Source organism: Anas platyrhynchos, chromosome 4 (genome assembly GCF_047663525.1).
Source record: "Anas platyrhynchos isolate ZD024472 breed Pekin duck chromosome 4, IASCAAS_PekinDuck_T2T, whole genome shotgun sequence".
Taxonomy (NCBI): domain Eukaryota; kingdom Metazoa; phylum Chordata; class Aves; order Anseriformes; family Anatidae; genus Anas; species Anas platyrhynchos.
The window spans coordinates 14990457-15012597 of record NC_092590.1 but is presented as its reverse complement, the minus strand read 5'-3'; the positions used below and the strand labels follow the sequence as shown (position 1 = coordinate 15012597).

Below are 22141 nucleotides of genomic sequence, written 5' to 3'. Positions count from 1 at the left end.
TTTAAGTCCCCTGGAGGAAAAAGCACTGTGGACACAAGCTGGTTTTGCTGGCTGTGAGAGATTTCATTTCATTTCATTCTGACCACAGGGAAGCTCTCTATCAGTTTATGCTTTTTTTTTTTTTTTTTTTTTTTTTGTCCTCCTCTTCTCGGGGGTCGTGCCTGCAGACCCTATGGGCCTGAAGCCTCCCCTGTGCCCTCAGGGTTTCTCCAGGCCTCGCTGCTGACGCAGCGCGCTGGGAACAATACGCTGGAAGAAATATGGCCAGCCAGGACACACGGTCACATCTCAGCAGGCTTTGTATACTGATTTCCACTTGAGAGGGCCTTTTTATTGCAAGTTTTCTTGGCCATTGGTAAAATACCTAAACGAACAATGATGAACACTCTATTGGAGGAGCCCTGGGAGTTTGCAGCCACCCAAAAAGCTGCCGTTCTCGATCTCAGACCTTGAAGAATAAATTTTTTTTTTTTGGAAACTTTGAGGATACACTGTTTTCCAGCTCCTGGCAGCACTGGGACATCTCAACCCAGCCGTCTTGGCAGGAGGGGCTCACGGGCAAGGCTGTGAGGTCAAAGCACCCGTGTCCCCAGGTGTCCCCAGGTGTCTGGCCACAGCCGTGCAGCTGATTTTCACAGCTGATTCCCCCCCAGCACATCGCTGTGCTAGAGGTTTGTCGTGATTAATGCGTTTTGGAGAGCTAATTTACCCATTTGACTGGATGCCCTGGGATCTTGCATGCAAACAGCACAGCAGATTGTGAACAAACGAGTGGTTAAGGACAAGCAGGAGGTGTGCTGGGCAGATTTCTTTACAGCAACGTTAAGGCAAATGAAGCAGAGGAGCCCTGTGTTTTCCTAACTTTCTGCTTATTGTGGGTTTTCCTGGCTATTTTAATAACTGATCAGAGTAAGGGCTGAGAGCAGAAGCAAAGAGCAGGCCTGGCCAGCCGGGGCATCTGTGAACAGAAAGGTTTGCAACCTGTGGCACTGCCAAAATCCCCCGAAGTGGAAGGATTCATTGGGCTGATCGGCTCCTGGGTGGGTAATTTTTTTCCATGATGAATGCTGTGCGTATCTCCAACTTCAGCTTTTCTATTCGGGGACTTGGATTTCTGGTTGGAAGCCGGTTTACCTTTTTATTCCACTATTTTGCCCCAAAATGCATGTCACTTGGCATCCTTTGTTGTACTAAACGAGAGGTGGCTTTAGCAAGGACCTGAGTTCAGGCCCTGAACAGAGACAAGAAGAACTTCCTTTTTTTTATTATTATTTTTAATCTTTTTTTTTCCCTCTTTTTTCTTTTTTTTTCCTCTTTCTTCTTTTTTTCTTCTTGTTTTCTTTTGTTCCTCTTTTTTCTTTTTCCCCCTCTTTTTTCTCCTTTTGTTCCTCTTTTTTCTTTTTTCCCTCTTTTTTCCTTTTGTTCCCTTTTTATTTCTCCCCTTTTCCTCTTCTTTCATTTTTTTCTCACTCTTTTTTCCTCTTCTTTCTTTTTATTTTTTTAAATTTGTTTTTCCTTTTCTTTTTTTTTTCTTTTTTTTTTCTTTTCTTTTTTTTTCTCTCTCTCTCTTTTTTTTTTTTTTTCCCCTCTTTCTTTTTCTTTCCCTCCCCCAGCTCCAGCTGCACTAGACTCTCAAAACCACCCAGCCCAGCGAGCGGCTGGGGGCACACCTCTCCATTTCCCACCCACCCTAAAGCACACCCCAAACCCTACGGGGACCCAAACCTCCCCCACCTCCCTTCTCCGTGACCCCACCCTCCCCGAGCCGGCAGGAATTTAGGATCTCCCGAGGACACCGGCCCCATTTCGGCCCCGGGGATCCATCCGTGTCCACCCGCAGGTGCGCGCACTGGGGGTGCGCGCCGGTGCCACGCGTGGGTGCCCGGGGCGCTCCGTGCCGGGGGCGCGGCCCCGTGGGGGCGGCCCCGTGGGCGGTCCGAGGCGGGGCTCCCGCTGCCCCCTGCCCACGCGGGGCCGCGCTCGCCACTCGCCCGGTGGCCACCGGAGCCGGGCGGCAGCAGGGAGCCGAGCCCGGTGCGGCCCCCCCCCAGCATCCACGGGAGGCCGGTGAGAGCCGCGGGGCCGGGAGCGGGCGGCGCCGGGGCTGGGGGGGGGGGGAGCTCCGGGCGGAGCCCCCCGGGACAAAGCCGGGCTGGGAGAGACCCCGCCGGGGCCGGGAGGGGGTCGGGGGGGCGAGCCGGAGCCCTCCGCGGCGAGCTCCCGGGGGGAGCCCCGGGGAAGTTTCCGCAGCCCCCCGGGGGGGATGTGCCTGCTGCTCCCCCTGCGCAGGGGGGGCTCCCGGCTGAGAAGGGCGCCTGGCAGCGCCAGCCATTCAGCCAGCAGCGAGGAGAGTTTTTTCTGGCTCCTGCCCCTCCTTTCCTCCCTTGCATATATATTTTTTTATTATTATTTTTTTTTTTTTGCTGGCTCTCATCAGGACGCTTGGTAAACTTTGGGCATTGTCGGTGTGGCTGGCTTCCCAATTTTCCCCGTGGCATTTAGCATCCCTGCATTTCAACATTTTCATTTTTTCCCCACCCCAGTCAGGTTGATAAAACTAATGTTGGGCCATTTGGATCATCCACCCTGGTTCAGCGACCAGCCCAAACCTGCTGGCGGTGCCCTGCTTGGTTAAGGGCTGGATGCTGTGTGCTAAATCTGAAGGAAAACAAAGCAGGAGCACTGTAATGTCTTTAAAGATGATTTTCTTGCAAATATTGTTAATCTTGGGGGTGTTGGGGTATGTTCGAGAGTGATTTGCTCTCCTTTGGTTAATTTGGAGTCTGAAAATCCATGGAAAAAACTGTCTAAAAGAGTCTCTTCTCTGAAATAGTGAGACATCCTTTTATCTTATTTATGAATCCCATTGCTGTTGCTCTTCTTGCTACTCTGTCATAAAACAGTTCCTAATTTATCGGCCTGCCAGTCTGCAGGTACTGATGCCTCATGTGATCGAAGCCTCCCTTCCCAAAGCTGGTGTCTGATGCTTGCAGGTCAGTGGCTCTTCCCCCGTTCACTTGGTCCCACTCAAGCTCTTAAAACCTTCCACCCCTTTAACTTTGCCTTTGTGGTGACCTGAAATTGGTTGTATGGGGAAGAAATGGGTTATATGGCTCTGCAGAATCATACAGGGGAGTCGTGTGCGGGGTCACCTGTAGCAGCCGGCTGCAGTTTTCCTCCCCTGGTTGCACTTTCTGATCTGCTCTTCCCTAATCCCCTGCGCTTTGTGGGAGTCGTTGTCTGAAGTATCTCCAAAGTTGTTAGCTGCAGATAGCTACCGGCTGAGTGCAATCAGATCTGGCTGTGCGGGGAGGGAGGGCACAGGAATGCAGGAATGTCTTGGTCCTGGGGCATTTCCTCCTGGGGAAGGAAGATGGGAAGGCATCCTTGCGTGTTAGTAATCCAAGAGCAAAGCTCTTCTCCCCTTGCAAACAATGAATCATTTCAGCGAGCTGACACTGTTATTTGTGGCTCCTGGCAAACCAGATAAGAGCTTTTCTGCCAGGCACTTGCTCAAATCAGTGCCAGCCCCAGACTTGCTGCCTGCCTTTCTCCGTGGCGCTGGGTGGGAGAGGTGCCTTTGTGTACGACTGCAGTGATCACGGCGGTGTCTCCCGGAGAAGGAAAGCTGCTGCTGGTCCCTTTGGCTACACAGTCGCCGAGTCTGGTGCCTGTATCTCCAAGCCACTTTGGAAAATATATATTTTTTCCTGCCCAGCTTTGCTCTGCGGGGATGCAAACAGCAATTCCAAGGCCTCTCTCCTTTACCCTCGATACAAGCCTCGCACGAGGCTGGTTCTACATGCTTGTTAAACAGGGAATGAAATCACATAGGAATGCTGCTTGTTTGATGTCTTCTCTATTACCGAGTTATGCTTAGAAGTTGGGGCTTTTAATGTGATTGTGTGGGCTCTAGCTGAGCCGTGAAAAAAGCCCTGTAAACAACGAGCCTTTGTGATGAAGGCAGAATGAGCGCAATTATCACCTGTCCTATTAAAGATCTTTCCATTTTTTTTTTGTGGATAACAAAACTAATCGGACGGTTCGTGCTTCTCCAGGTAACCAGGTGATCTTCAAGAGCGGCTCTGGAGACAGCCAATGCAAGATGAACAGCAGAGAACAGTGCAGGCGACACGGGAGGCTCTCGGGCTGAGCCGCAAGGATTTGAAGATGTCTGCGTGCAGTGACTTTGTGGAACACGTTTGGAAGCCCGGCTCCTGCAAAAACTGCTTCAGCCCCAAGAGTTCCCATCGCCTGCAGACACCCCCCGACGTGGGAGCCTGTGGTGTGCTCCCGAATGGAGTTAGGACCAAGGCTGAGAGCCCAGCGTTGGAAGACGAAGGCGTGAATACCCCTGTCTCAAAGCCAACGATTGCTGTGAAACCAACGATGATAAACTCAGATGTTTCTGACACGTGGGCGGATGTGAATATGAATGCAGATCTGTCACAGGTAATGATTAATCCAGTCCAAGCGTGATTTCCCGTTACTTGCCTCCTCTCAGGAGCTCTTGGAATATCTGTTAAAACGGTTTCCTTCCCATTGCTTCTCCTTCTGTTCTTGACTCAGGCTTTTAAGCTAATGTTGGCTTCCCAACGCGTTTTTGGCTAAAGCTGAATTAAACGTTGCAGGCTGCCGTTACTGGTGTGGTTTGATCTGCACACGTGGATCTTGCCCCAGGCTGAATTTTGTGCTGTGGGAGTGGGGTTTGCAACATCCCAGCCCTTCGGGCTGCAGCTGGTACCTCTGCTTCTGCCTTGGCAAAAAGGGGGCGTGAGGACTGTCCCTGCTGCCCCAGGATCTCCTGCTCTCAGGCAGGAGAAGCTTGGTCTCCTAGAAAGCAGGGGTTTACCACCCTGTGAATATCTACCAACGCCTAGCACGTCAGGAAAAGAGGGGCTGCTGTAGTACCTGTCTACCCATCACAACGCTGCTCCTTCAATTTACCGTGTATTTTTCTGTCAGGTTTCCATGCTGCGAAACTAAGTCTATGGGAGCTGAGTTGAGGCTGCCAGTCCTTTGAGGTGGAAGGGCAATTTAGCGAAAATCCCTCCCTTCTGGGAAGCAATACTGCTATCAGGGGATGACCTGCGATAGACCCCGTCGATGCTCTGGAGTCTGCCACTCAGGAGCAGCAGTGTGCAGCGAAACAAAAACAGCAGAGGGAAGCACAAAGATTCCTTCCCTCTCTGAATCCGTAATTGCACGGTGACTCACAGACAGGATGACAGGTTGGACGTGTTGCTGGCAGGGAACCCATGCAAAGAGAAAGGGGAATGCCTCATTTCATTGCATTGCCATTGTTGGTAATGCGAGGGCTGCGAACGGTCCAGGAAGAAGAAGGAGCAGCAAAGGCTTATTGGCGGGGTGAGCGCAGAGCAGATAAAGGCTGCACATGCCAGAGGATTTTCCTATGCATCTGTTTATCTCTTTTGCTTTCTCTTTCATTTTGCACGTGCTGATGGTGTGCTCCTTTTTCGTCCCCTGCAGGTCAGCTGGGGGATGGTTTCCGGCAAGCACCTTCTGCTGAAGTCAGGCGATGCGCAGCGGCTCTGTCGGGACAATTTTGGCAACGGCGGCATGAGGAAGCCCTTCCTGCACGGCCCGCCGGGCGAGTGCCTGTCCTGCTGCTCTCCCAGCTACTCCATGGTGGGCCTGCGCAGCCTGGAGGGGCGCGTGGAGAGGAACGTCTCCATCCACAGCCTGGTGCTCCTGGGGGAGGTGGGCAAGCAGGAGAGCAGAGCCAAAGATAAGCTGGCCCTGCTGCATCAGCATCAGCCCGTCTGCCCTAACCCGCCCGCCCTGGGGGACAGAGGAGTCGGCAGCTCTGCCAGAAACCCCTCATCCCACGGGAGGGAAGGAGCAGCGCTTCCCTCAGAGGGCGACCGTGCTCGCGTCTCTTCCAGCTTCGAGGGTGAAGGGGGTGAGTACTGCTCGATCACGGACTGCCGCAGAGAGGGCTCTGCCCCGCGCTGTGCCGAGGGGAAGGGGGCCTGGTGCGAGAAGGAGAGCCCGGCGCCCCGCGGCTGGAGGCAGCGGGATGCTCCCGAGGCGGCCAGGCCGAGCGGCAGGGCGGTGAAGTTCAGCGAGGAGGAGCGCAGGGCTGCCAGCGTGGCCTTCTGCATCGCCAAAGAGCAGGGCGATCCCTCTGCCCTGTCTTCGGAGAGGAAAAAGTCATCCCTCTGCGCCGAGGCGGCTGCTGCCTGCGCTTTGTGCCAGGATAAGGAGGACGCAGATGCTGCTGGAGGCATGAGCGGTCCCCAGCAGGCGTTGGTGGAGCCGCAGTGCTCCCGCGGCGACCCGATCTACGCCGAGAGCACCAAGAGGAAGAAAGCCCAGCTGAAGGGCCTCAGCGGAGCAGTGAGCGTGGAGAAACCAGCCCACAGCCCTGGCACGGAGCAGGCGGACGGCGTGTGGAGGGATGGTGGCTGGGCGTGGGGCACCGAGAAGGAGTACCAGGACCCCGCCACCCAGGTGGCGGCCAAGATCACCGTCATGACCGCGCACACGGAGGACGACCACAAGACCATCTTCCTCAGCAGCCCCGACTCCGCTGTGGGGGTTCAGTGGCCCTGCGTCAGCTCCGCTTCCCACCCTGATTTTGGGACCTCGCCGCCCGCTGTTGAGCCCGGAGAGGTGTTTCAGGCATCGGGAAGTGAAAACGGACTGAGGCTTCACTTCGCAGCTCCTCCCAAGAGCTCGGTTACAGAGAGCCCGGCCATCCCTCCCAAGATGTCCAAAAACAGCCAGCAGGGCAGCGAGGGGAGCTGCGTGCTCCCAGCCAGCTCCCCCCTGGCACGGCTCGGTGACGGCAATAACCACGACGGAGCTGGAGCCCACCCGCTGCCGAGGAGCTGTGCGGACATGGGGGGCTTTGGGGTGTCCCCTTCTCCGTGCGCTCACATTAACGGAGCCTCCGTGGAGGAGTCAGGCAGGGGCCTGGCAGGTTTGTCCTACGACAGGAGGCAGAAGCACTACACCCCAACGTGGGCCAAGCAGTGCCGGATAGAGGAGGAGGAGGAGGAGGTGGAGGAGGAGGAGCAGCAGGCGCTCTCAACCCACCCGTGGGCAGTGGGAGCTGAGGTTGGAAGAGCCGACGCTGACCCCGTGGATGACTGCCCGGTGGTGGAGAGCCAGCCTGGGATCAGCAAGTCGTCGTCCTTTGAATTCCCTAAGGAGAAGAGCAATGGCACGGAGTTTGCGCCTCCACCGCCACCACCAAAGAAGCAGTCCAGGTATTCAGCCTTGTGAGTGTGTGCGTGATTGTCACACATTTGTGGTTGTGATGTGTTTGCTGCGGGGGTTGACTGGCCAGCAAGGCTTTTGGGATCAAAAGCAACAGGTTACAAGGTCCTTAGGTATGTGGAACTGGGCAGCTTCCCCTCTTGATTCTCATAGCGAGGGCCTCTGAAATCCTAATTTTCTGTTTGCCCCTAACGTCTTCTTGCTTTAAAGGCCGATGCGTGAAGCTGTAGCTTCCCAGGGAGGGCTCCTTGCCTGCAAGCAAGTAACCGGAGCTTGTCGAACATGTGCTTGCTTCAGGCAGCCTTTCCTTCACTGCAGCTCTCCTGGGATTCAGGTCTGCAGGCGGGGTGACAGCAGTGCCTACAAAACAAATGCAGGACTGCTGTCTGTCTGGAAAGGAAGAAGCTCCACTAAAAAATTAATTAATAATTTAATCTTCCAATAATTTCTGTGTATGCACTGACTGCAGTTGGCTGTGTATCAGAAAAGGGAAAAAAAACAAAAAACAACCAAAAACTGCCCAAAGGAGTGAAAGCAATTGATTTCCCTCCCGTGCAGCAATGGGTTAGGCTGCCTGATCACGGCAGGGAGGGACACTTTGTGTCCTGCAGGTGTCCTGCGTTTGCTTTCTTGCACACTTCTGTGTTGCGTGGCAGATTGGGCTTTGTCTCTTCAATCTAGAAGTTGAGGGAAGGGATGGGTGTCTGGAGAAGTTGCTCTTAGGGCCTGTGGTCAGGCTTGTGCGTGGTCATCAGCGCTCACCAGTCTGAGATGGTGTTTGGGTTGGTGCTTCCTTAATTAATGGATTAATTTAAGCACTACTTTGTTCTTACACCAAAATTTCAACTTTTTAGGGCCGGCTAATACAGGGAACTTTTACCTTGTTTTAAAGCTCCTTTAAACAAAATACTTTAAAGTGTTTTAAATTGACCAAACGATGAGCAAATCAGATTTCTCAAGGGAAGGAAGCAGATGAAAAAGAGCCTTCAGCCCTTAGTGCTGGGCTTTCTGCTGCGATGCCACGTGATCCCTGCTGAAGTCAGAGGAAAGAAAGAGCCCACAGGCGAGCACACAGACGAGCTTTATTGCCTTCACAATCAGAGATGACACTGAGATGTGCTTCAGTCCTGACCCTGAGAACTTTATTTGGTGGCTGCTGCTGCTTGGTGTCTTGTATCAGCACCCGGCTCGGGGTCGTGGCTGCCACGTGTGGGGTGTTGTTGCGGGGGCTCGGCAGAGCTGTTCAGGAGTGATTCTTTAGGAAATGTGCAGTCACCTGCTGAAAGTCTGGAGCTGTACCAGTGCCAGGTGGCTGAGGTAGGTGCTGGCATTGCTCTTAGTCTCTGTGGCCGCAGGCGAGGCTTCGCGCTGCGTGTAGCTGCCTCCTCGGCACCGTGCTGCCTGCGGCTGGGCCTCGGGGTGCCTTGCTGAGAGCACAGCCCTCCCTCTGGGAGCAACTCGATCAGACGGCGGCTTTCACGAGCTGCTGGCTTTGTTTGTTTGCTCGGAGGGTGCTCGTGTTTTCCTCTGAGCGTGTTCACACAGGAACCGGGGTGTTGTTACCTGTACGTGGCAGCAGGAGGGATGGCTACGTGCAACGCTGCTTGAAACCACCACAGCGGGGTTGTGTTACCTTGGGCAGTCATCGCTGGCAGCTTCTTCTCCTGGTGTGGCTTGCCTGGTGCTGGGGGAACATCTCTGGGGCTCCTGGGCTGCAGCCACGTGCCTGGAGGAGGGCAGAGATCCTCCGCACGGGGGTGACTCTGAGGCACGTTCATCCTCCCCGAGGCCTGGGCATTGTTCGTGCATTTTTTTTGTTGTTCGTCCTTGCTCTAACAATTAAAAGAGAAAAAAAATTACAAGGTAAATTCCTGCCAGGCACTGAGGAAACTCTGGTTTTGCTGTAAGCTATCTCCTAGGATGGCCGAAGGAGTGCTTTTGGGGGGTTTTAAAAGTGGGCATCCAAAAAGCACAGCCTTCAGTTATTTGGCACAGAAAGGGAATCCTTGCTGAAACTTCTGCCTTTGTTATGCAGCGGGTGAGGTTAAATGATCCTCGGGTTCCTTCCAGTGTGTCAGCCTTAACTGTTCATGTATGCCACGTGCCTCTTAAAGGAAATGGTGCTGCTGTTTTGCATTGGCTCTTGAGCTGGTTTTGTCACAATTACTGCCACCTTCAAAAGGCAGCGCTGTAGGTGTCTTTCTAGTACCATTCCTGAGGCACCTGTTTCCTTCTGGATCTTGGTGTGGATGTGTACTCCGGTGAACAGAAGCAAACTGGCTACGTGGTGCTCCTGTGGCAGTACAAAATGCAATTGGAAGTCATACAGGTCCCCAAATTTGACCCTTTTCTTTGTGGTCTCTATGACTGTGAATGGCAGTAGGGAGTTGCTTTGAACAAGCCAGACTTATTATTATAAAAAAATAAATAAATCACAAACTCTAGAGTGTATTTTAAAAAGTACATAAAGCAAAGAAGAGCTAGTATGGCTCATGCAGGAGAGAGCATCCCACTCCAGGACAGGGAGCTAATAGGCCTTTCGGATTCTCCGAGTGGTTTTTGTCTGAAACTAATCAGGAATTTCTTTTGTTGCTTCTGCCAATGGATCACTTCTGCAGGTTGTGACTTATCGGGCAAGTCTTTTGGGAGAGACTGACTCCCATTTTGAAAGAAACAATCTCTGTTCTTTGTGTTTCCTATCTTGCCACGTAAAAAGTATGGGGTTGGAAATCAGATTTGTCTTCTTCACCACATTGGAGCGTTCAGTGATTTCACTGTTGACTCAGCTATCATTAATTCTGCTCTCCGTATGAATTTACTCTGGCATCCAGGGGGAGACCACAGACTCATAGAGTGGCTCGGGTTGGAAGGGACCTCGTAGATCATCCAGTTCAACCCCCCTGCCATGGGCAGGGATGCCACCCACTACATCAGGTTGCCCAGGGCCTCATCCAGCCTGGCCTTGAACACCCCCAGGGATGGGGCACCCACAAGCTCTCTGGGCAGCCTGTGCCAGTTCTAAAGAGCCTGTCTCCTGATAAGTCAATAAATAAATAAATAAATAAATTGTAAAAAGTATGGGTTGAGTCACCCCCAAGAGTATGGATTATATGAATGTGCCATTGATTTTTTTTTTTTTCTCTGGACATTTTACCTTTAGTGTAAAAGAGATGGGAAGACCTTTAATAGCTACACAGATTTAAGCATTCGGATGACCTGACCACAAAAAGGTTTTAGATGGGATGCTGGTATTGATGGGGCAGAGGATGCTTAGCTTTTTTAGATTGCTTGGTTTGCCTAAACCAGAAACAGAGGTATAAAAACAGCTCCCTGGCACCACAGATCTGCTCTACCCCTTTGCTAGTGCTCACCTGCAGCAGTGGAGGGAGGAGGAAAATAAAACGATTCCTGTTTCATGACAGACAAGCATGTGGTGCCACGATGCTTCCCCTTGTATAATAGTTATGCCCAGGCACGTGTGGCTGCCATGTAGCCTGGCTTTTCTCTCTGCTATGCATTAGTTCCAGTGCTGTATTTTGGGAAGGGATGTCCCGTTCACATTTGCACCACCTTCCCCTGGCAGTTCCTTACTGCTCTGTTTGAGGGGTTTGGTGCTCCCACTCTGCTCCGTTCGTGGAAGCATCTGGAAATAACGCGCTCTGCTTTGTGGGTCACTGTACACAGAGAAACCAATTCCTCCATGGCCAGATGAGGTTAGTATGGGTTTAACTGCCTTCTTAAGGGAGAAACAAGGACATTGCTGTGCTTCCCATCACCACAGCACACAAAGAAACGCAAAGCATTACTCCGCACTAGCAGGAGATGCAGCATTGCCAATGATCTGGTGTCCCGTGGCAATGTTACAGATCTCCAAACCCTTTTTTTTTTTTCTTTAGAAGACCATAATCTTCCATTTTCCACCCTGGTTTGTTTTAGGCAGGACTGTGGGAATCGTTTGGAAAGCCAGCTAGATGGAATTGTTTCGGATGGGAAGACTGGTGAATAGTGAATTGTAGGGGTTGCCCAAATATGCTAGGATGTCATGTGGAGGATGTTGAAGAAGCCAAGTGTGTTTAAAGCCGCCAGAATAATTAGGGGAGCTGGAAATCCTGTCTTACTAGCTTATTAGATTGAGAGCTGACTCTTTTGTGACCCGCTCTCTAGGTGCTCATGCTCAGTGGAGGCTCTGCTGCTGTTCCTGAAGTTAGCACTTAACATTTAAAGTGCTGAGGAAATGGAGGGGAATTACCCACTGTGACCTCTTTCTGAGGGAAGCAGAGCCCACACGTGTTAGCAGGCAACGGGGGACAATCCCAGTGATCTCTTCAGGTTTAAAATGGGTTCGTGCTCTTTATTTCCAGTAGCCTTTGGAGGAAAGGGCAGGGCAGCGAACCCGTACAGCTGTGCATGGCATGAATGAACGCTACAAGCGGAGGAGAAGTAAGGATCCCACGGGCTGTTGCAGTGGTTGGTTGCTCAGTTCTTGGAGTGGATTTTATTTTTGTTGGAAGCGGGACAGTTTGGCCATAGCGAGTATTTCCAGTAATTCTTCGGGAAAGCGATGGGTATTTCGATCTGGGCGCTGTCTGGGCTAGGAGGAGCTTAGAGGAAAGGAGGGAGATTTGGAGCAAAAATATGCGCAGGAGGCAATAGCTGGCCTGGCTGCAGCATCTGAAACAAGAGCAGGATGTCATTACAGCGGCGAGCAATTTTCTATTTTGGTGCGACCCGCTCAGGAACTACATTTTTTACATCGCGGCGCGGGGAGGAAGCGGTGCTCCCCGTCCGTATGACTTCACGGCAGCGCTGGGCTCAGCAAACACAGCCGGCAGGATGGTGCTGGCAGGCGCCGTGCTGTGCCCAGGTTGCTTGGAGGAATAGGTGGGGCTGCGCGGGCTGGACCTTGGACCCTGGCGAGCAAAGTCCCATCTCTGCCCGAGTGTGGGAATGGTAAGGCAGCTCCGTGGATCCGTGTTTTAAGTGATGGGGAGGAAAGAAAAATGCACCAGCTTTTTCTTCTGTGTGTGTTCGCACGTGTGGATGTGTGTGTGTGTCTGGGGAGGGGGAGGGATGTGTCAGGAAACCTCTCATCTGTGCAAATCGAGACCAGCTCTCTCCTGAGATCTCTCGCTTTTCTTCTGGATTCAAACACTTCCTTGATTCTTACCAAGTCAGGCAGGGCGCACGCATCGATGTGCACCCCTTCGTCTTTTTTTCCACCCCAAGTTACTAAAAGTTAAGTTTCTGAGCAAATCGGTTATGGGATAAGGTTATATAGCTTATATGTATATAAAACTATGTATGTAGTTTTATTTAGTATATGTAGCTTTATTTAAAAAAAAAAAGACTAGACTCCAGTTGGCTGTTTTCAACAGCATTAATCATAACAGAGCTAAAAACCACAGTGTCTCTCACTTGCTCTTTCTTTCTTTCTTTTTTTTTTTTTCTTTTTTAAATAAACCTGTCTTGCGTGGTGCACGTGAAGTTTCGTAAATCCTCCTTGAGGGGCTGGCTGTGGTGACCAAGTGCGCGTGGAAAATTCATCACCGGGGCAAGACCAAGGGCAGCGTCCCTGCCGGGCTGTACCTGAGGTGGTTTCCCCGACCCTTATTTTGATCAGCCCCCGAGTATTTTTAGAATGAGCCTGCTCAGGCAAATGAGGAAGTCTGGCAGAAGTTTCTTCCGGGCTTCTCATACATGCTGCTCTCCATGTGGTTGTGTGGACACCAGAGTAAGTGCTTTGTCTGGACGCAGGATGAAACGTTTCTTAATCTGAAAATAAAGCGCTCGTGGCATCTGCTGTGCCTGGGGATTTTGGAAGAGGAGGGATTCTGCATGCGTGAGCAGTGTGTCACAAGAAAATAGTTGTGCATGTCTTTTGTTTGTCTTTCTCTGCAGCCGCTCCGCCGTCTGATTAGGAAATGCCGGATACCTTCCAGCGAGATAGCTGGTGGAAGTTATTTCTCTTTTCTTTTCTTTTTTTGCAAGTCTTCCGCTAACCTTTTTGCATTCTCAGTCATCAATGCGTTGAGTTTTATCGGTGGATTGGCAGCTTTATTTAAAAATGTGGCAAATAACCTCAACGGAGAGTTTGATCTGTACCAAAGCTAGGGGTATTTGTGCTCTGGTGTGCTGCCTGGTTTCGCCAGTTCCTGTTGTTTTCCAGGGAGGAAAAAAAAAATGAAGAAAATATGGGGAAAATTCATTATCTCAGCAGATAGTCCTGCTTGCCTACAACTGATCACTTATATTGTGGCTCTGGCAGTACATAAGGAGGGCAGCTTGTAGTTTAAGGATTTATTTATTGTAGATGGAAGCTGTGTGGAGAACAGTAGGTCTTACCCTAAAAGCCGCATGGTGGGTCCTGCGTCTGATGTATGATTGTTTTCTGAAGAGGTGCTTCTTTTTTCAGCTGTTAGGGTGGTGCACAGAGCAGAAAGCTGCTGCTGCTGCTGGACTGTGCTTTTACTCGTGTCTCCACCGTGTAGGAGCTGGGTTCTGGTGCCCAGCACCAACTTCTCCTCCTGTAGACTAGGAGGAGTGATGCTGCTCCCTTCCACGGAGTTTTACTGGAGGCAAACATCCGTGGGTCCCCGCTTCCTGGTGGCAGTGGCCAAAATGGGATGCAGTCCAAGATCACACATGTGCTAGAAAGGGGAGGCTGGGGCTGGGTGCTGCTGGCTCCGTGATTCTCTTTGCTCAAGCACACGTGGGTTCTCAGAGGAAGTGGTGCCTTGCAAGGCCACGACCTGCTTGGTGTCAGTGGAATACGACCTCCAAATCCCAGAGAAAGGGGAGGAAAAAATTGACAATGAAATGCTAGTGCCTGGTAAGACTGCAGTGTCTGTATGAATATGTGGGGACCAAGCTGAGGCTGCTCTCAACTTTAATCTGTGCTTGCAGCTGCGTGCATGGCACCTTTTCCTGCCTGCCTCCTGACCCTTCTTTGCCTTTGTTGTCTCTAGGCGCGCTCTGAAAATGAACCCGAATAACGCTGAGCTGGAGAGGGGCAGCAACAGCTCCACCGAGAGCCTCAGCCCGCCTTTCCGCAGCATCCACGTCAGCTTCACGGCCGGATCCACCGACAGCCTCAGCTCGGACACGCAGACCGGCAGCGATGGCAGTAAGTGGCCGAGTGGGTGTCGGAGAGGTAGCATCAGACCCGGGGAGGAGATTATCCCATCCTGAGTCCCACTGCTGGGGTGGCATCTGCAGGGCAGGGGTCACAGGGCTCCCATCACCTTGTCCTCTCATCAACCCTCCGTCTGTCTGCTCTCACCCTTCTGCCTCTTGATGCACTTAAGATGAACGTGGCAGAGCCAGACCATCTTTTTTTTTTTTCCCTCTTTCATTTGGCCAGTGCCAAAATCTGTTTATCCATCGTGTCTGGATGAAGCCTCTATCTGAAAGCAACTGTGCTCATCCTGCTTGTGCTTCCCCTGTTGCACAAGGCCACAAGTAAGCTCTCATGGAATATCCTCCACACATCTGAGGAGTACCAGAAGGGGTTTTGTGCTCTCCCTCTCCTTGTCTTCCCAGTTGTTTCTTGAAGGGGGGGAAAAAAAAATCTGCCTGCACTAGTTTAACTGAGATTAAAAAATACTTACTATGAAGTCACTTTCTTCATAAGTGCGTAACTGAGACATGCACTAACGTGTTCGGCAGCTCAGAAAGTATTTCCTTTGCAGAAGTAATCTTCGTGTAGTGGAAGTTCTGTCTTTCCAAGAGCAACAATGTGCAGCAATAAAATTAAGAGCCAGAGCTCTGGAAAGTCCATTTTTCCACTGCTAACTTTGGAGTCTGAGAGCGAGGCTCTGCCAGGAAGTTGTACGTGGGGAAGAAAAACTCACATATTTTGGATCTTTACTTGCTGGACACAAAAGCAATTTGCTGTCAAAAATGATACGGAACAACAGGAGTACTCTGCTTCCACTAGCAGAGGCAACTGTTTAAGCTCATCTCAGGAAGGTTGAGCTTTAAAATGAATAACCCACACGTGAGCTCTTGTTCTGGTGTAAGCAAGCAGCTACGCAGTCAGTCACCGGGTGAAGTGAGCTCAGATTAATTGGCTGTGCTGTCAGATGTGAAAATACAGGGGGATGGGATAAGCCCCATCCCATCTCATGCAGGAGAACCCCACGCTGAAGGTGCAGAGCAGTGTTAGGAAAGCTGTGAAAAGGTTTTAATTGTTACCCAGTGCTTGGGGCAGAGTCCATCGGCGTGTAAAAAAGAGGTGACAGCAATTTGACGTTTGTGGACTTGTTGCCAAAGGTTCTGGGGCTGCTGTTTGTTCCCTAAGCCTCTACCAAATAAATTTATCCTCTTGAAATGGGGGCTCCACTGCGTGTCCTGGCAGAGAGGTGCTGGTCTTGGGCTGCTTGCTGAAGAATTTCTCTTGGTTGCGTCTTCTGACGAAGCCCCTAGGACTGGAAGTGGCAGGAGATGCCCTGCTGCATGACTGCTGTCTGCAGGACAGGCTGAGCTGGCATCTGCTCTGGTAGCTGAGACGTAGTGGACCTGCTCCCACCGTGGTCATCACAGGCAGCGAGCAGCTACCAGGGATGGCTGTCCCAGTAATTGTCACTTCTTTCAATTGCTGCTTCAGATCCCCACCACCTTTTTCTCTCCGACCTGAAAGTCTTGCTGTCTATTTCAACGTCAAATCACCCTTTTCTGCTTTTCCCCTCTTCTGAGGCGTGCAGCTGTGCTGCCTGTCTCCAGCCTAGCTGGGGCAGGAAGGCAGAGAGATCTCACGTAAGCTGGGGGACAGCCAGAAGGGAGGCCAGATATTTTTTTTTCAGTAGGGTGGAGCTGGCCGAATCCCAGCCCTTACCCGGTGACCCTTACCCAACGAGAGGCAGAGGCAGGTTCAATATCCTTCTTGGGCAGCTGTGGCCAGGCTGTGAAGTCAGAGCTGCGTGAGTCACTCTTATCACACTGTGCTGCTCAGGCAGCGGGTGGCAGCTCCCAGGCTTTGCTGGAAGGATTGCTGCTGAATGAGTGTCCTCCAAGTGCTTCCTTCTTACTTACCTCCTCGTGGCTGATGTCACGGCTTAAATATTTGCCCTCTGCCAGCTTTTTCTGCCGTGTGTGAGGTTCGTAGGAAAGCAGTCTCAGGTGGAGGGAGCATTTCTCTAGCGAGCTGCCTGCGGCCTGCTTCGCGAAGCTGCTGTGTTAAACCAGATTAAGGAGAGCTAACCCCTTCCATGCAGCTCTGCCTCCACGAATGGATGAGTCAAACCCCGTTGTGTCTCCCTGTCCCCTAGGGCACTCGTCTGAGCCGAACCACTCGCCGCCTCCAGCTGAGAGCCAAGTGTTTCCCCCTGGCTCCTTCCTCCCCACCTCCAGTGAGGATGCTCCCTCTGCCGGCCCCAGCTGCCCGCCCCCTCTGCCCCAGAAGAAGATGATGAGCAGAACGGTGTCCTCCCCGGATGGCTTTTTTGGGAGCCAAACATCTTCCGGCAGAGCAGCCGGCACTGCCAGCCCCAGGTTGAACGTCAGCCACTCCGAGAGCAACTTCTGCCTGCGGGAGGAGCCTCCCTTCATCCACCCAGCCGGCCTGGGGGGCCCCGGCACCTTCTCTTCTGAGTCCCTGGAGAGAGCCTCCAAAGGAAACAGCTACTGGGGCTCGGCTACCAGCAAGAGCACGGGGGCCTGCATCCCCAGCAGGAACCAGCAGTCCCTCTCCTCCTCGCAGCTCAGCGTCTCCAGCCAGGTGTCGTCGAGCTCCAGCCTCCACCTCCACAACCTCCTGAGCAACATCGACAGCAAGGAGGGGGTGTACGCCAAGCTGGGGGCCCTCTACGCCGAGTCCCTGCGCCGCCTGGTCGCCAAGTGCGAGGACTGCTTCATGCGGGAGCAGAAGAACGAGCTGCGCTTCAGCGAGAACAACTGGTCGCTCTTCAAGCTGGCGTGCAACAAGCCCTGCTGCGACTCGGGGGATGCCATCTACTACTGTGCCACCTGCTCCAAGGACCCTTCAACCACCTATGCTGTGAAGGTAAGCCTGTGACCAGAGCAAGCCTGGGTACGTGGCTCATCCCCACCTTCCCAGCTCCAAGCAGCCGCAGGGTTTGCTTCCCACAGCGGAGCTGGGACCGGTCTACAACCCAGCCAGGTTCTCTCTGAAAAACTTAGTGCTAGTACTATATTTTAAACTCAGCATAGTTCACCTCTGACAAACCAAACTGCTTAAAAACTGCTCAAAAGACAGCCTTTTTCCCCATTGCACCTCCTTCTAAGGGGAAGGTCTGACCCAGAAACCATGTGAGTGCCTGTATGATGTTGAAACTACAGGCTTTAAGGTATTCCAGGTCTCAATTAAATAATGAAAGGCTGACCTAGAGATGGTGTGTAAGGTCAGGTTCTGAAATATATCCCTGTAAGTGTAGAGAATCCACGTTTGAAATGGAAATGTGGGGTGCGATGGTTCAGCTCTCCGAAACCTGGATAAATAAGCTTAGGCAGCTTGTTTCATGCACATCCCGTGGATTTGGGGTTCTTGATCCATGTTACTACTTGAATGCAGAGGCTTTTAACTTCTGTTTGGGCTTTAACCTAGAAGTTCACTGCTGCTTCCTCCTCATGTTGTTTTCAAAAACTAAAATAATTCCCAAACAAGCGCTGCCAGAGATGCATTAAGCAAGGAAAAAAAAGATCTGCTGAATCCTTTACACAATTACAACCCCCAAGGGGATGTTTTAGTTAAGTGATAGCTTTAAAGCCTTAAAAAAGATTTTCTAAAGGAAGCAGGCAACCCAACAGGGGGGTGCTTTGAATAACCGGAGTTGAATCAGGGCTTGCCCCAATACCTCTAGTCCAGCGGTCAGAGCAGCAACTTTTTAGGTATAACAAGCCAAAGTCCATCAAAATTTTCTTCCAGAAACCTCAGAGCTGGTCAGCTCCTTTTCAATATGTGGTTCCTGGTGGCACACACAGACCTTTCCTCTTGCCAGCCACGCTGGGTGTGGTTCAGTGGCTCTGCCTCCACTGCTGTAGTGGATGAATTACGACCAAGGCAGAAACACCACAATTTCAGTCTCTTAACGGAGCTGCTCTTGGGTCCCTGTGTGCTTATTCTGTGTCCTTGGTACTCTGCAGAGCACTGTGATAAAGCCCAGAGCAGCCCAACAGGGCTGTACTCTGCACCAGCATAAAGTCATGCACGTGTTTATGTACGTGCACTCGCACATCTCTTGCAATGTTCCAGGGTGCTACCTTATTTTGGTAGCTGAAATGGAGAACACTTGCAAAACTTTACAGCTGACTTCTCACTGCCCCTCCTGGATGTGATACAGATTTTCTGACGTGCAAGAAATCGCAGACCGGTAGTTAAAATAGATTTGGATAACTCAAGATGGGCAGAGGATCTGACGTGAGCCAAGGGGCCAGCTGAGCAGCCAGAGCCAGGGTTTAGGCTGTGTACAGGCACACAAGGATATGTATAAAATAGTCAGAAGGAGCCAGTTTTACATGAAATGGCTTTAGAGGAATTAAGCCAAGATATGCTCTGCTCCTTGGCTTCTTTCTCTGCTTAAAGGTGCACGACTAAGCCAGCCCCAGGCTCCTACTTGGAGGCTGTTGCATGGAGGATGCCTCTGGTGCAGCCAAAGTCAGGAAGAAAGGCTGGCTGGGGAAGATCTCCCTGACTCCATCTGGCTGCATTCATTCTTCCAGGGGCTCCTCTTTCCTTGGTATGGTAATCTGTAGTCTGCCCCACTCTGCAGAGATTATCTTTCCCCTAAATAAGCATGAAGCAGCAGCAGGGTATTTTCCTTTAGAAGAGAAGGGGCACTTCAAGCCCCTATTGTCCTATCTCTACACGATCATCTCATCTGAGTGAATTACCTGCAAATGCCTGGATCCAAACCATTGCTAGCGGAGTACAAAAGCAGCCTGTTTCTCCAGCTCCTCTCTATTATTGCATTTATTTTAGCTTGGAGGCAAAATTGATTTCTTGTCCGATTTTGCACGCACACCATGACTGGCAGTGGCACGCTCCAGGGTTTGAAGCCTTTTATGCTGAGTTTCAGCCTGTTGTTGATTCCTGTGGTTGAGATATAAATACATCCCTAAATAGAAGGGGGGAAAAAAACAGAAGCGTACAAAAGAAATGCCAGAAGGCCTCACAAGCTAATGGATGCTCCTATAAGAAACCTGGTTTTGGGTTTGTGTCGTCTTTAATGCAGCCATAATGCTAAAACACAGAACAAAATGAAGACAAAGTCATGCGAGTTCAAGAAAATCTAGAGATGGTTTAAAGTGCTAAAGGAACTAATATGCACCCTGCTTCTACCAATATCTTAATGTCTTCAAATCCCAGCTTAAGGAACTACCTCTGAGCTTCTGGTCTGCGCCCGGTCTCTGTCACTGATGGATAAAACTTTTTCTTTGGTCTCTCCTTGCAGATCTGTAAAAGCCAGGAGTCCAAGGTGGCCGCTTCATACTGCAGCCCCGCGGTGCCCGTCCACTTCAACATCCAGCAGGACTGTGGGCATTTCGTGGCCTCCGTCCCCTCCAGCATGCTCCTGGCCTCGGATGTGGAGAAGAGCGTGCCCGGGGATGGTCTCCGTGCCTCCCGCGCTGCCAGCGAGCACGACTGCGTGGTGGTCATCACGCGGGAGGTGCCGAGCCAGACCACTGCTGACTTCGTGAGGGACTCGGTGATGCTGCACCAAGCCAAGCCTGAGCTGTACGAACGTCGGGTTTGCTTCTTGCTCCTCCAGCTCTGCAACGGGCTGGAGCACCTCAAAGAGCATGGCATAATCCATCGTGACCTGTGCCTGGAGAACCTCCTGCTTGTCCCCTGCAAGCCCCCCATGAGCTGTGTGAAAGCCAAAGATGACAAGCACTTGCCCCGCCTGATCATCAGCAACTTTTTGAAAGCCAAGCAGAAACCGGGATCCGGAGACTCCAAGCTGAAGAAGAGTCAGGCCAGGCTGGCCCCGGAGATTGTGTCAGCTTCCCAGTACAAGAAGTTCGATGAGTTTCAGACTGGCATCCTCATCTACGAGCTGCTGCACCAGCCCAACCCCTTTGAGGAGAAGGTGCACCTCAAGGAGCAGGAGTACAGCCCCGAGGACCTCCCTGCTCTGCCCAGCCTGTCCATCTACTCGCGGGGGCTCCAGCAGCTGGCCCACCTCCTTCTGGAGGCGGACCCCATCAAGCGCGTGCGGATCACCGAGGCCAAGCGGATGCTGCAGTGCCTGCTGTGGGGGCCCCGGCGGGAGCTCACCGAGCAGCCCCTCAGCCACGAGGAAGCCCTCTGCCAGGTGCTGCAGAACTGGGTGGACATGAAGCGGGCCCTGCTGATGATGAAGTTTGCTGAGCGAGCCGTGGACACGGAGCGGAGCGTCGAACTGGAGGACTGGCTCTGCTGCCAGTACCTGGCGTCCGCCGAGCCTGCCTCCCTCTCGCACACGCTGAAGCTGCTGCAGCTGCTCTGATGCTGGACGTGTCTCGGGGGCGGCTGTGGAAGGGGCACAGCCCCGTTACACGGGGGAGGCTGGGATCTCAGCCGTGAGCGTGTGCTCCCATCCGTGTAAGACATTCAGTACAATTGCGAGCAGGCAAAACTGGGAGCCGAACCCTCTCTAGGGGGATTTTTTTTGTTTTGTTTTGCTATGGTAAGTCTGTTGACTAATAAATTCCTGCCCGCGTGTGTGCATGTTTCTAATGAGCACGGCGCAGTTGAGTTGATTTCTGAGCCTAGGGGACAGCCCTTTGATCCCCACCCCCTGAAGCCTCAGAGCCTCTTTGCCTGGAAACACCGCTGATTGCCAGGGTGGGCAGCAAGGAGGAACAGCTGGGTTATTCTCCCGAGGAGTAAAAACAATGCATTCACTGCTCCTTCCCATGGGAGAGCCAGGAGCTGCTTTCAAATTCATTTCTGCTTTGACATCCGTTCTGTGTTTTTTATTTTTTAATTTTTTTGCTTTAAAAAACAAAAATCACTGCTTGTTTCTGCTGTGGGCAACTATCACCTGCCTGTTGCCTTCTCTGGATGTTAATGCAGCATTGCCTTCCTGTCTAGCACTGCTGCCTTTGTGAAGGGGGGAGAGAGCCAGGATGGGGCTGCTCACAAAGGTGATGCTGCGTGCTGGGAATTACCCCTTGTAAAGTTAATGAAATGGAAAATCCCCAATTCACCTCCAAGGCCCCCGAGGAAGAAAGTCGGGGCCAGGCTGCTCTGCTTTCCCCATCCACCCAGCTTATCCCCTTCACCTGGTAACTCACCTGTCCCTTGTGCGTAGCATGTGTTTAACCCCTTTGGTGGAGAGGCCGTGTTGCTGCTGACTTTTCAGGCAGGTTGTGGGCTGCCTTTATGCCCTTCCCTCTCAATACGAGGCAGAGGTGAGCTGCCCTGCTGCTGGGACCAGTTGTGCAGCACTTGGAGGGGTCGATTTGGGGCTCATGGAGGGAACCCAGCATCAACTTTGCTGAGGAAGGACATCACCATCTGAGCTACCCCCATCCCAGCTGAAAATGGGGAGAAAGTCACGAGCACTCTCCTCCAACCTTCATTCACCTCCAGCTCCAGCCTGCTCTCTTGTGGGAATTTTAATTCCCCAGGATTTTTGACACTTTGCATGCTTTCTGTGAATCTTTTCCAGGCTTCTCACCTGGATTTTTAATCTGTTTGGCTGCAGTTGCTGCTGATGGGAGGGAATGGTTTCTTGGCTGGGCACCCGTTTGCAATGAATTTCCCCTAGTCCCCTTAGGGAGGAAGCTGTGCACGTCCCTGCCTGCTGCAAGAATGTGGAATGACTCCAGCCGCTACTGTCAGGGATTTTTTATACACAGGCTTTCTTGTGCCCTGTCTCTTGTGTACATTTCCCTCCAACACGGGCAGCATGAGCCTTCGGGCTTGGGAGCCACTGTCCTGTGGACCATCCCG

General features: G+C 52.0%; 1 protein-coding gene across 3 annotated transcripts; it reads left to right on the top strand.

The window, feature by feature from the left end:
• The first annotated feature begins 1814 nt into the window (after positions 1-1814).
• On the top strand, positions 1815-20923 carry PRAG1 (PEAK1 related, kinase-activating pseudokinase 1). 3 transcript variants are annotated; one of them, XM_072037053.1, is made up of 7 exons: positions 1815-2067; positions 2934-2993; positions 4059-4452; positions 5491-7235; positions 14211-14368; positions 16512-17245; positions 19653-20923. In XM_072037053.1, exons 3-7 carry the CDS (start codon positions 4099-4101, stop codon positions 20688-20690), a joined length of 4029 nt encoding a protein of 1342 aa, XP_071893154.1. In that variant the 5' UTR covers positions 1815-2067; positions 2934-2993; positions 4059-4098; the 3' UTR covers positions 20691-20923. The 3 variants fall into 3 exon arrangements, with proteins under 3 accessions (XP_071893154.1, XP_038034588.2, XP_071893155.1); XM_038178660.2 differs by having other exon boundaries at positions 2927-2993; XM_072037054.1 differs by lacking the exon at positions 2934-2993.
• Positions 20924-22141: the final 1218 nt, after the last annotated feature.

Coding starts and splice junctions, on each gene's coding strand:
- PRAG1 (XM_072037054.1), top strand. CDS start 4,099: ATGCAAGATGAACAGCAGAGAACAGTGCAGGCGACACGGGAGGCTCTC. Junction 4,453..5,490: donor TGAATGCAGATCTGTCACAG/GTAATGATTAAT, acceptor CGTCCCCTGCAG/GTCAGCTGGGGGATGGTTTC. Junction 7,236..14,210: donor CCACCAAAGAAGCAGTCCAG/GTATTCAGCCTT, acceptor TGTTGTCTCTAG/GCGCGCTCTGAAAATGAACC.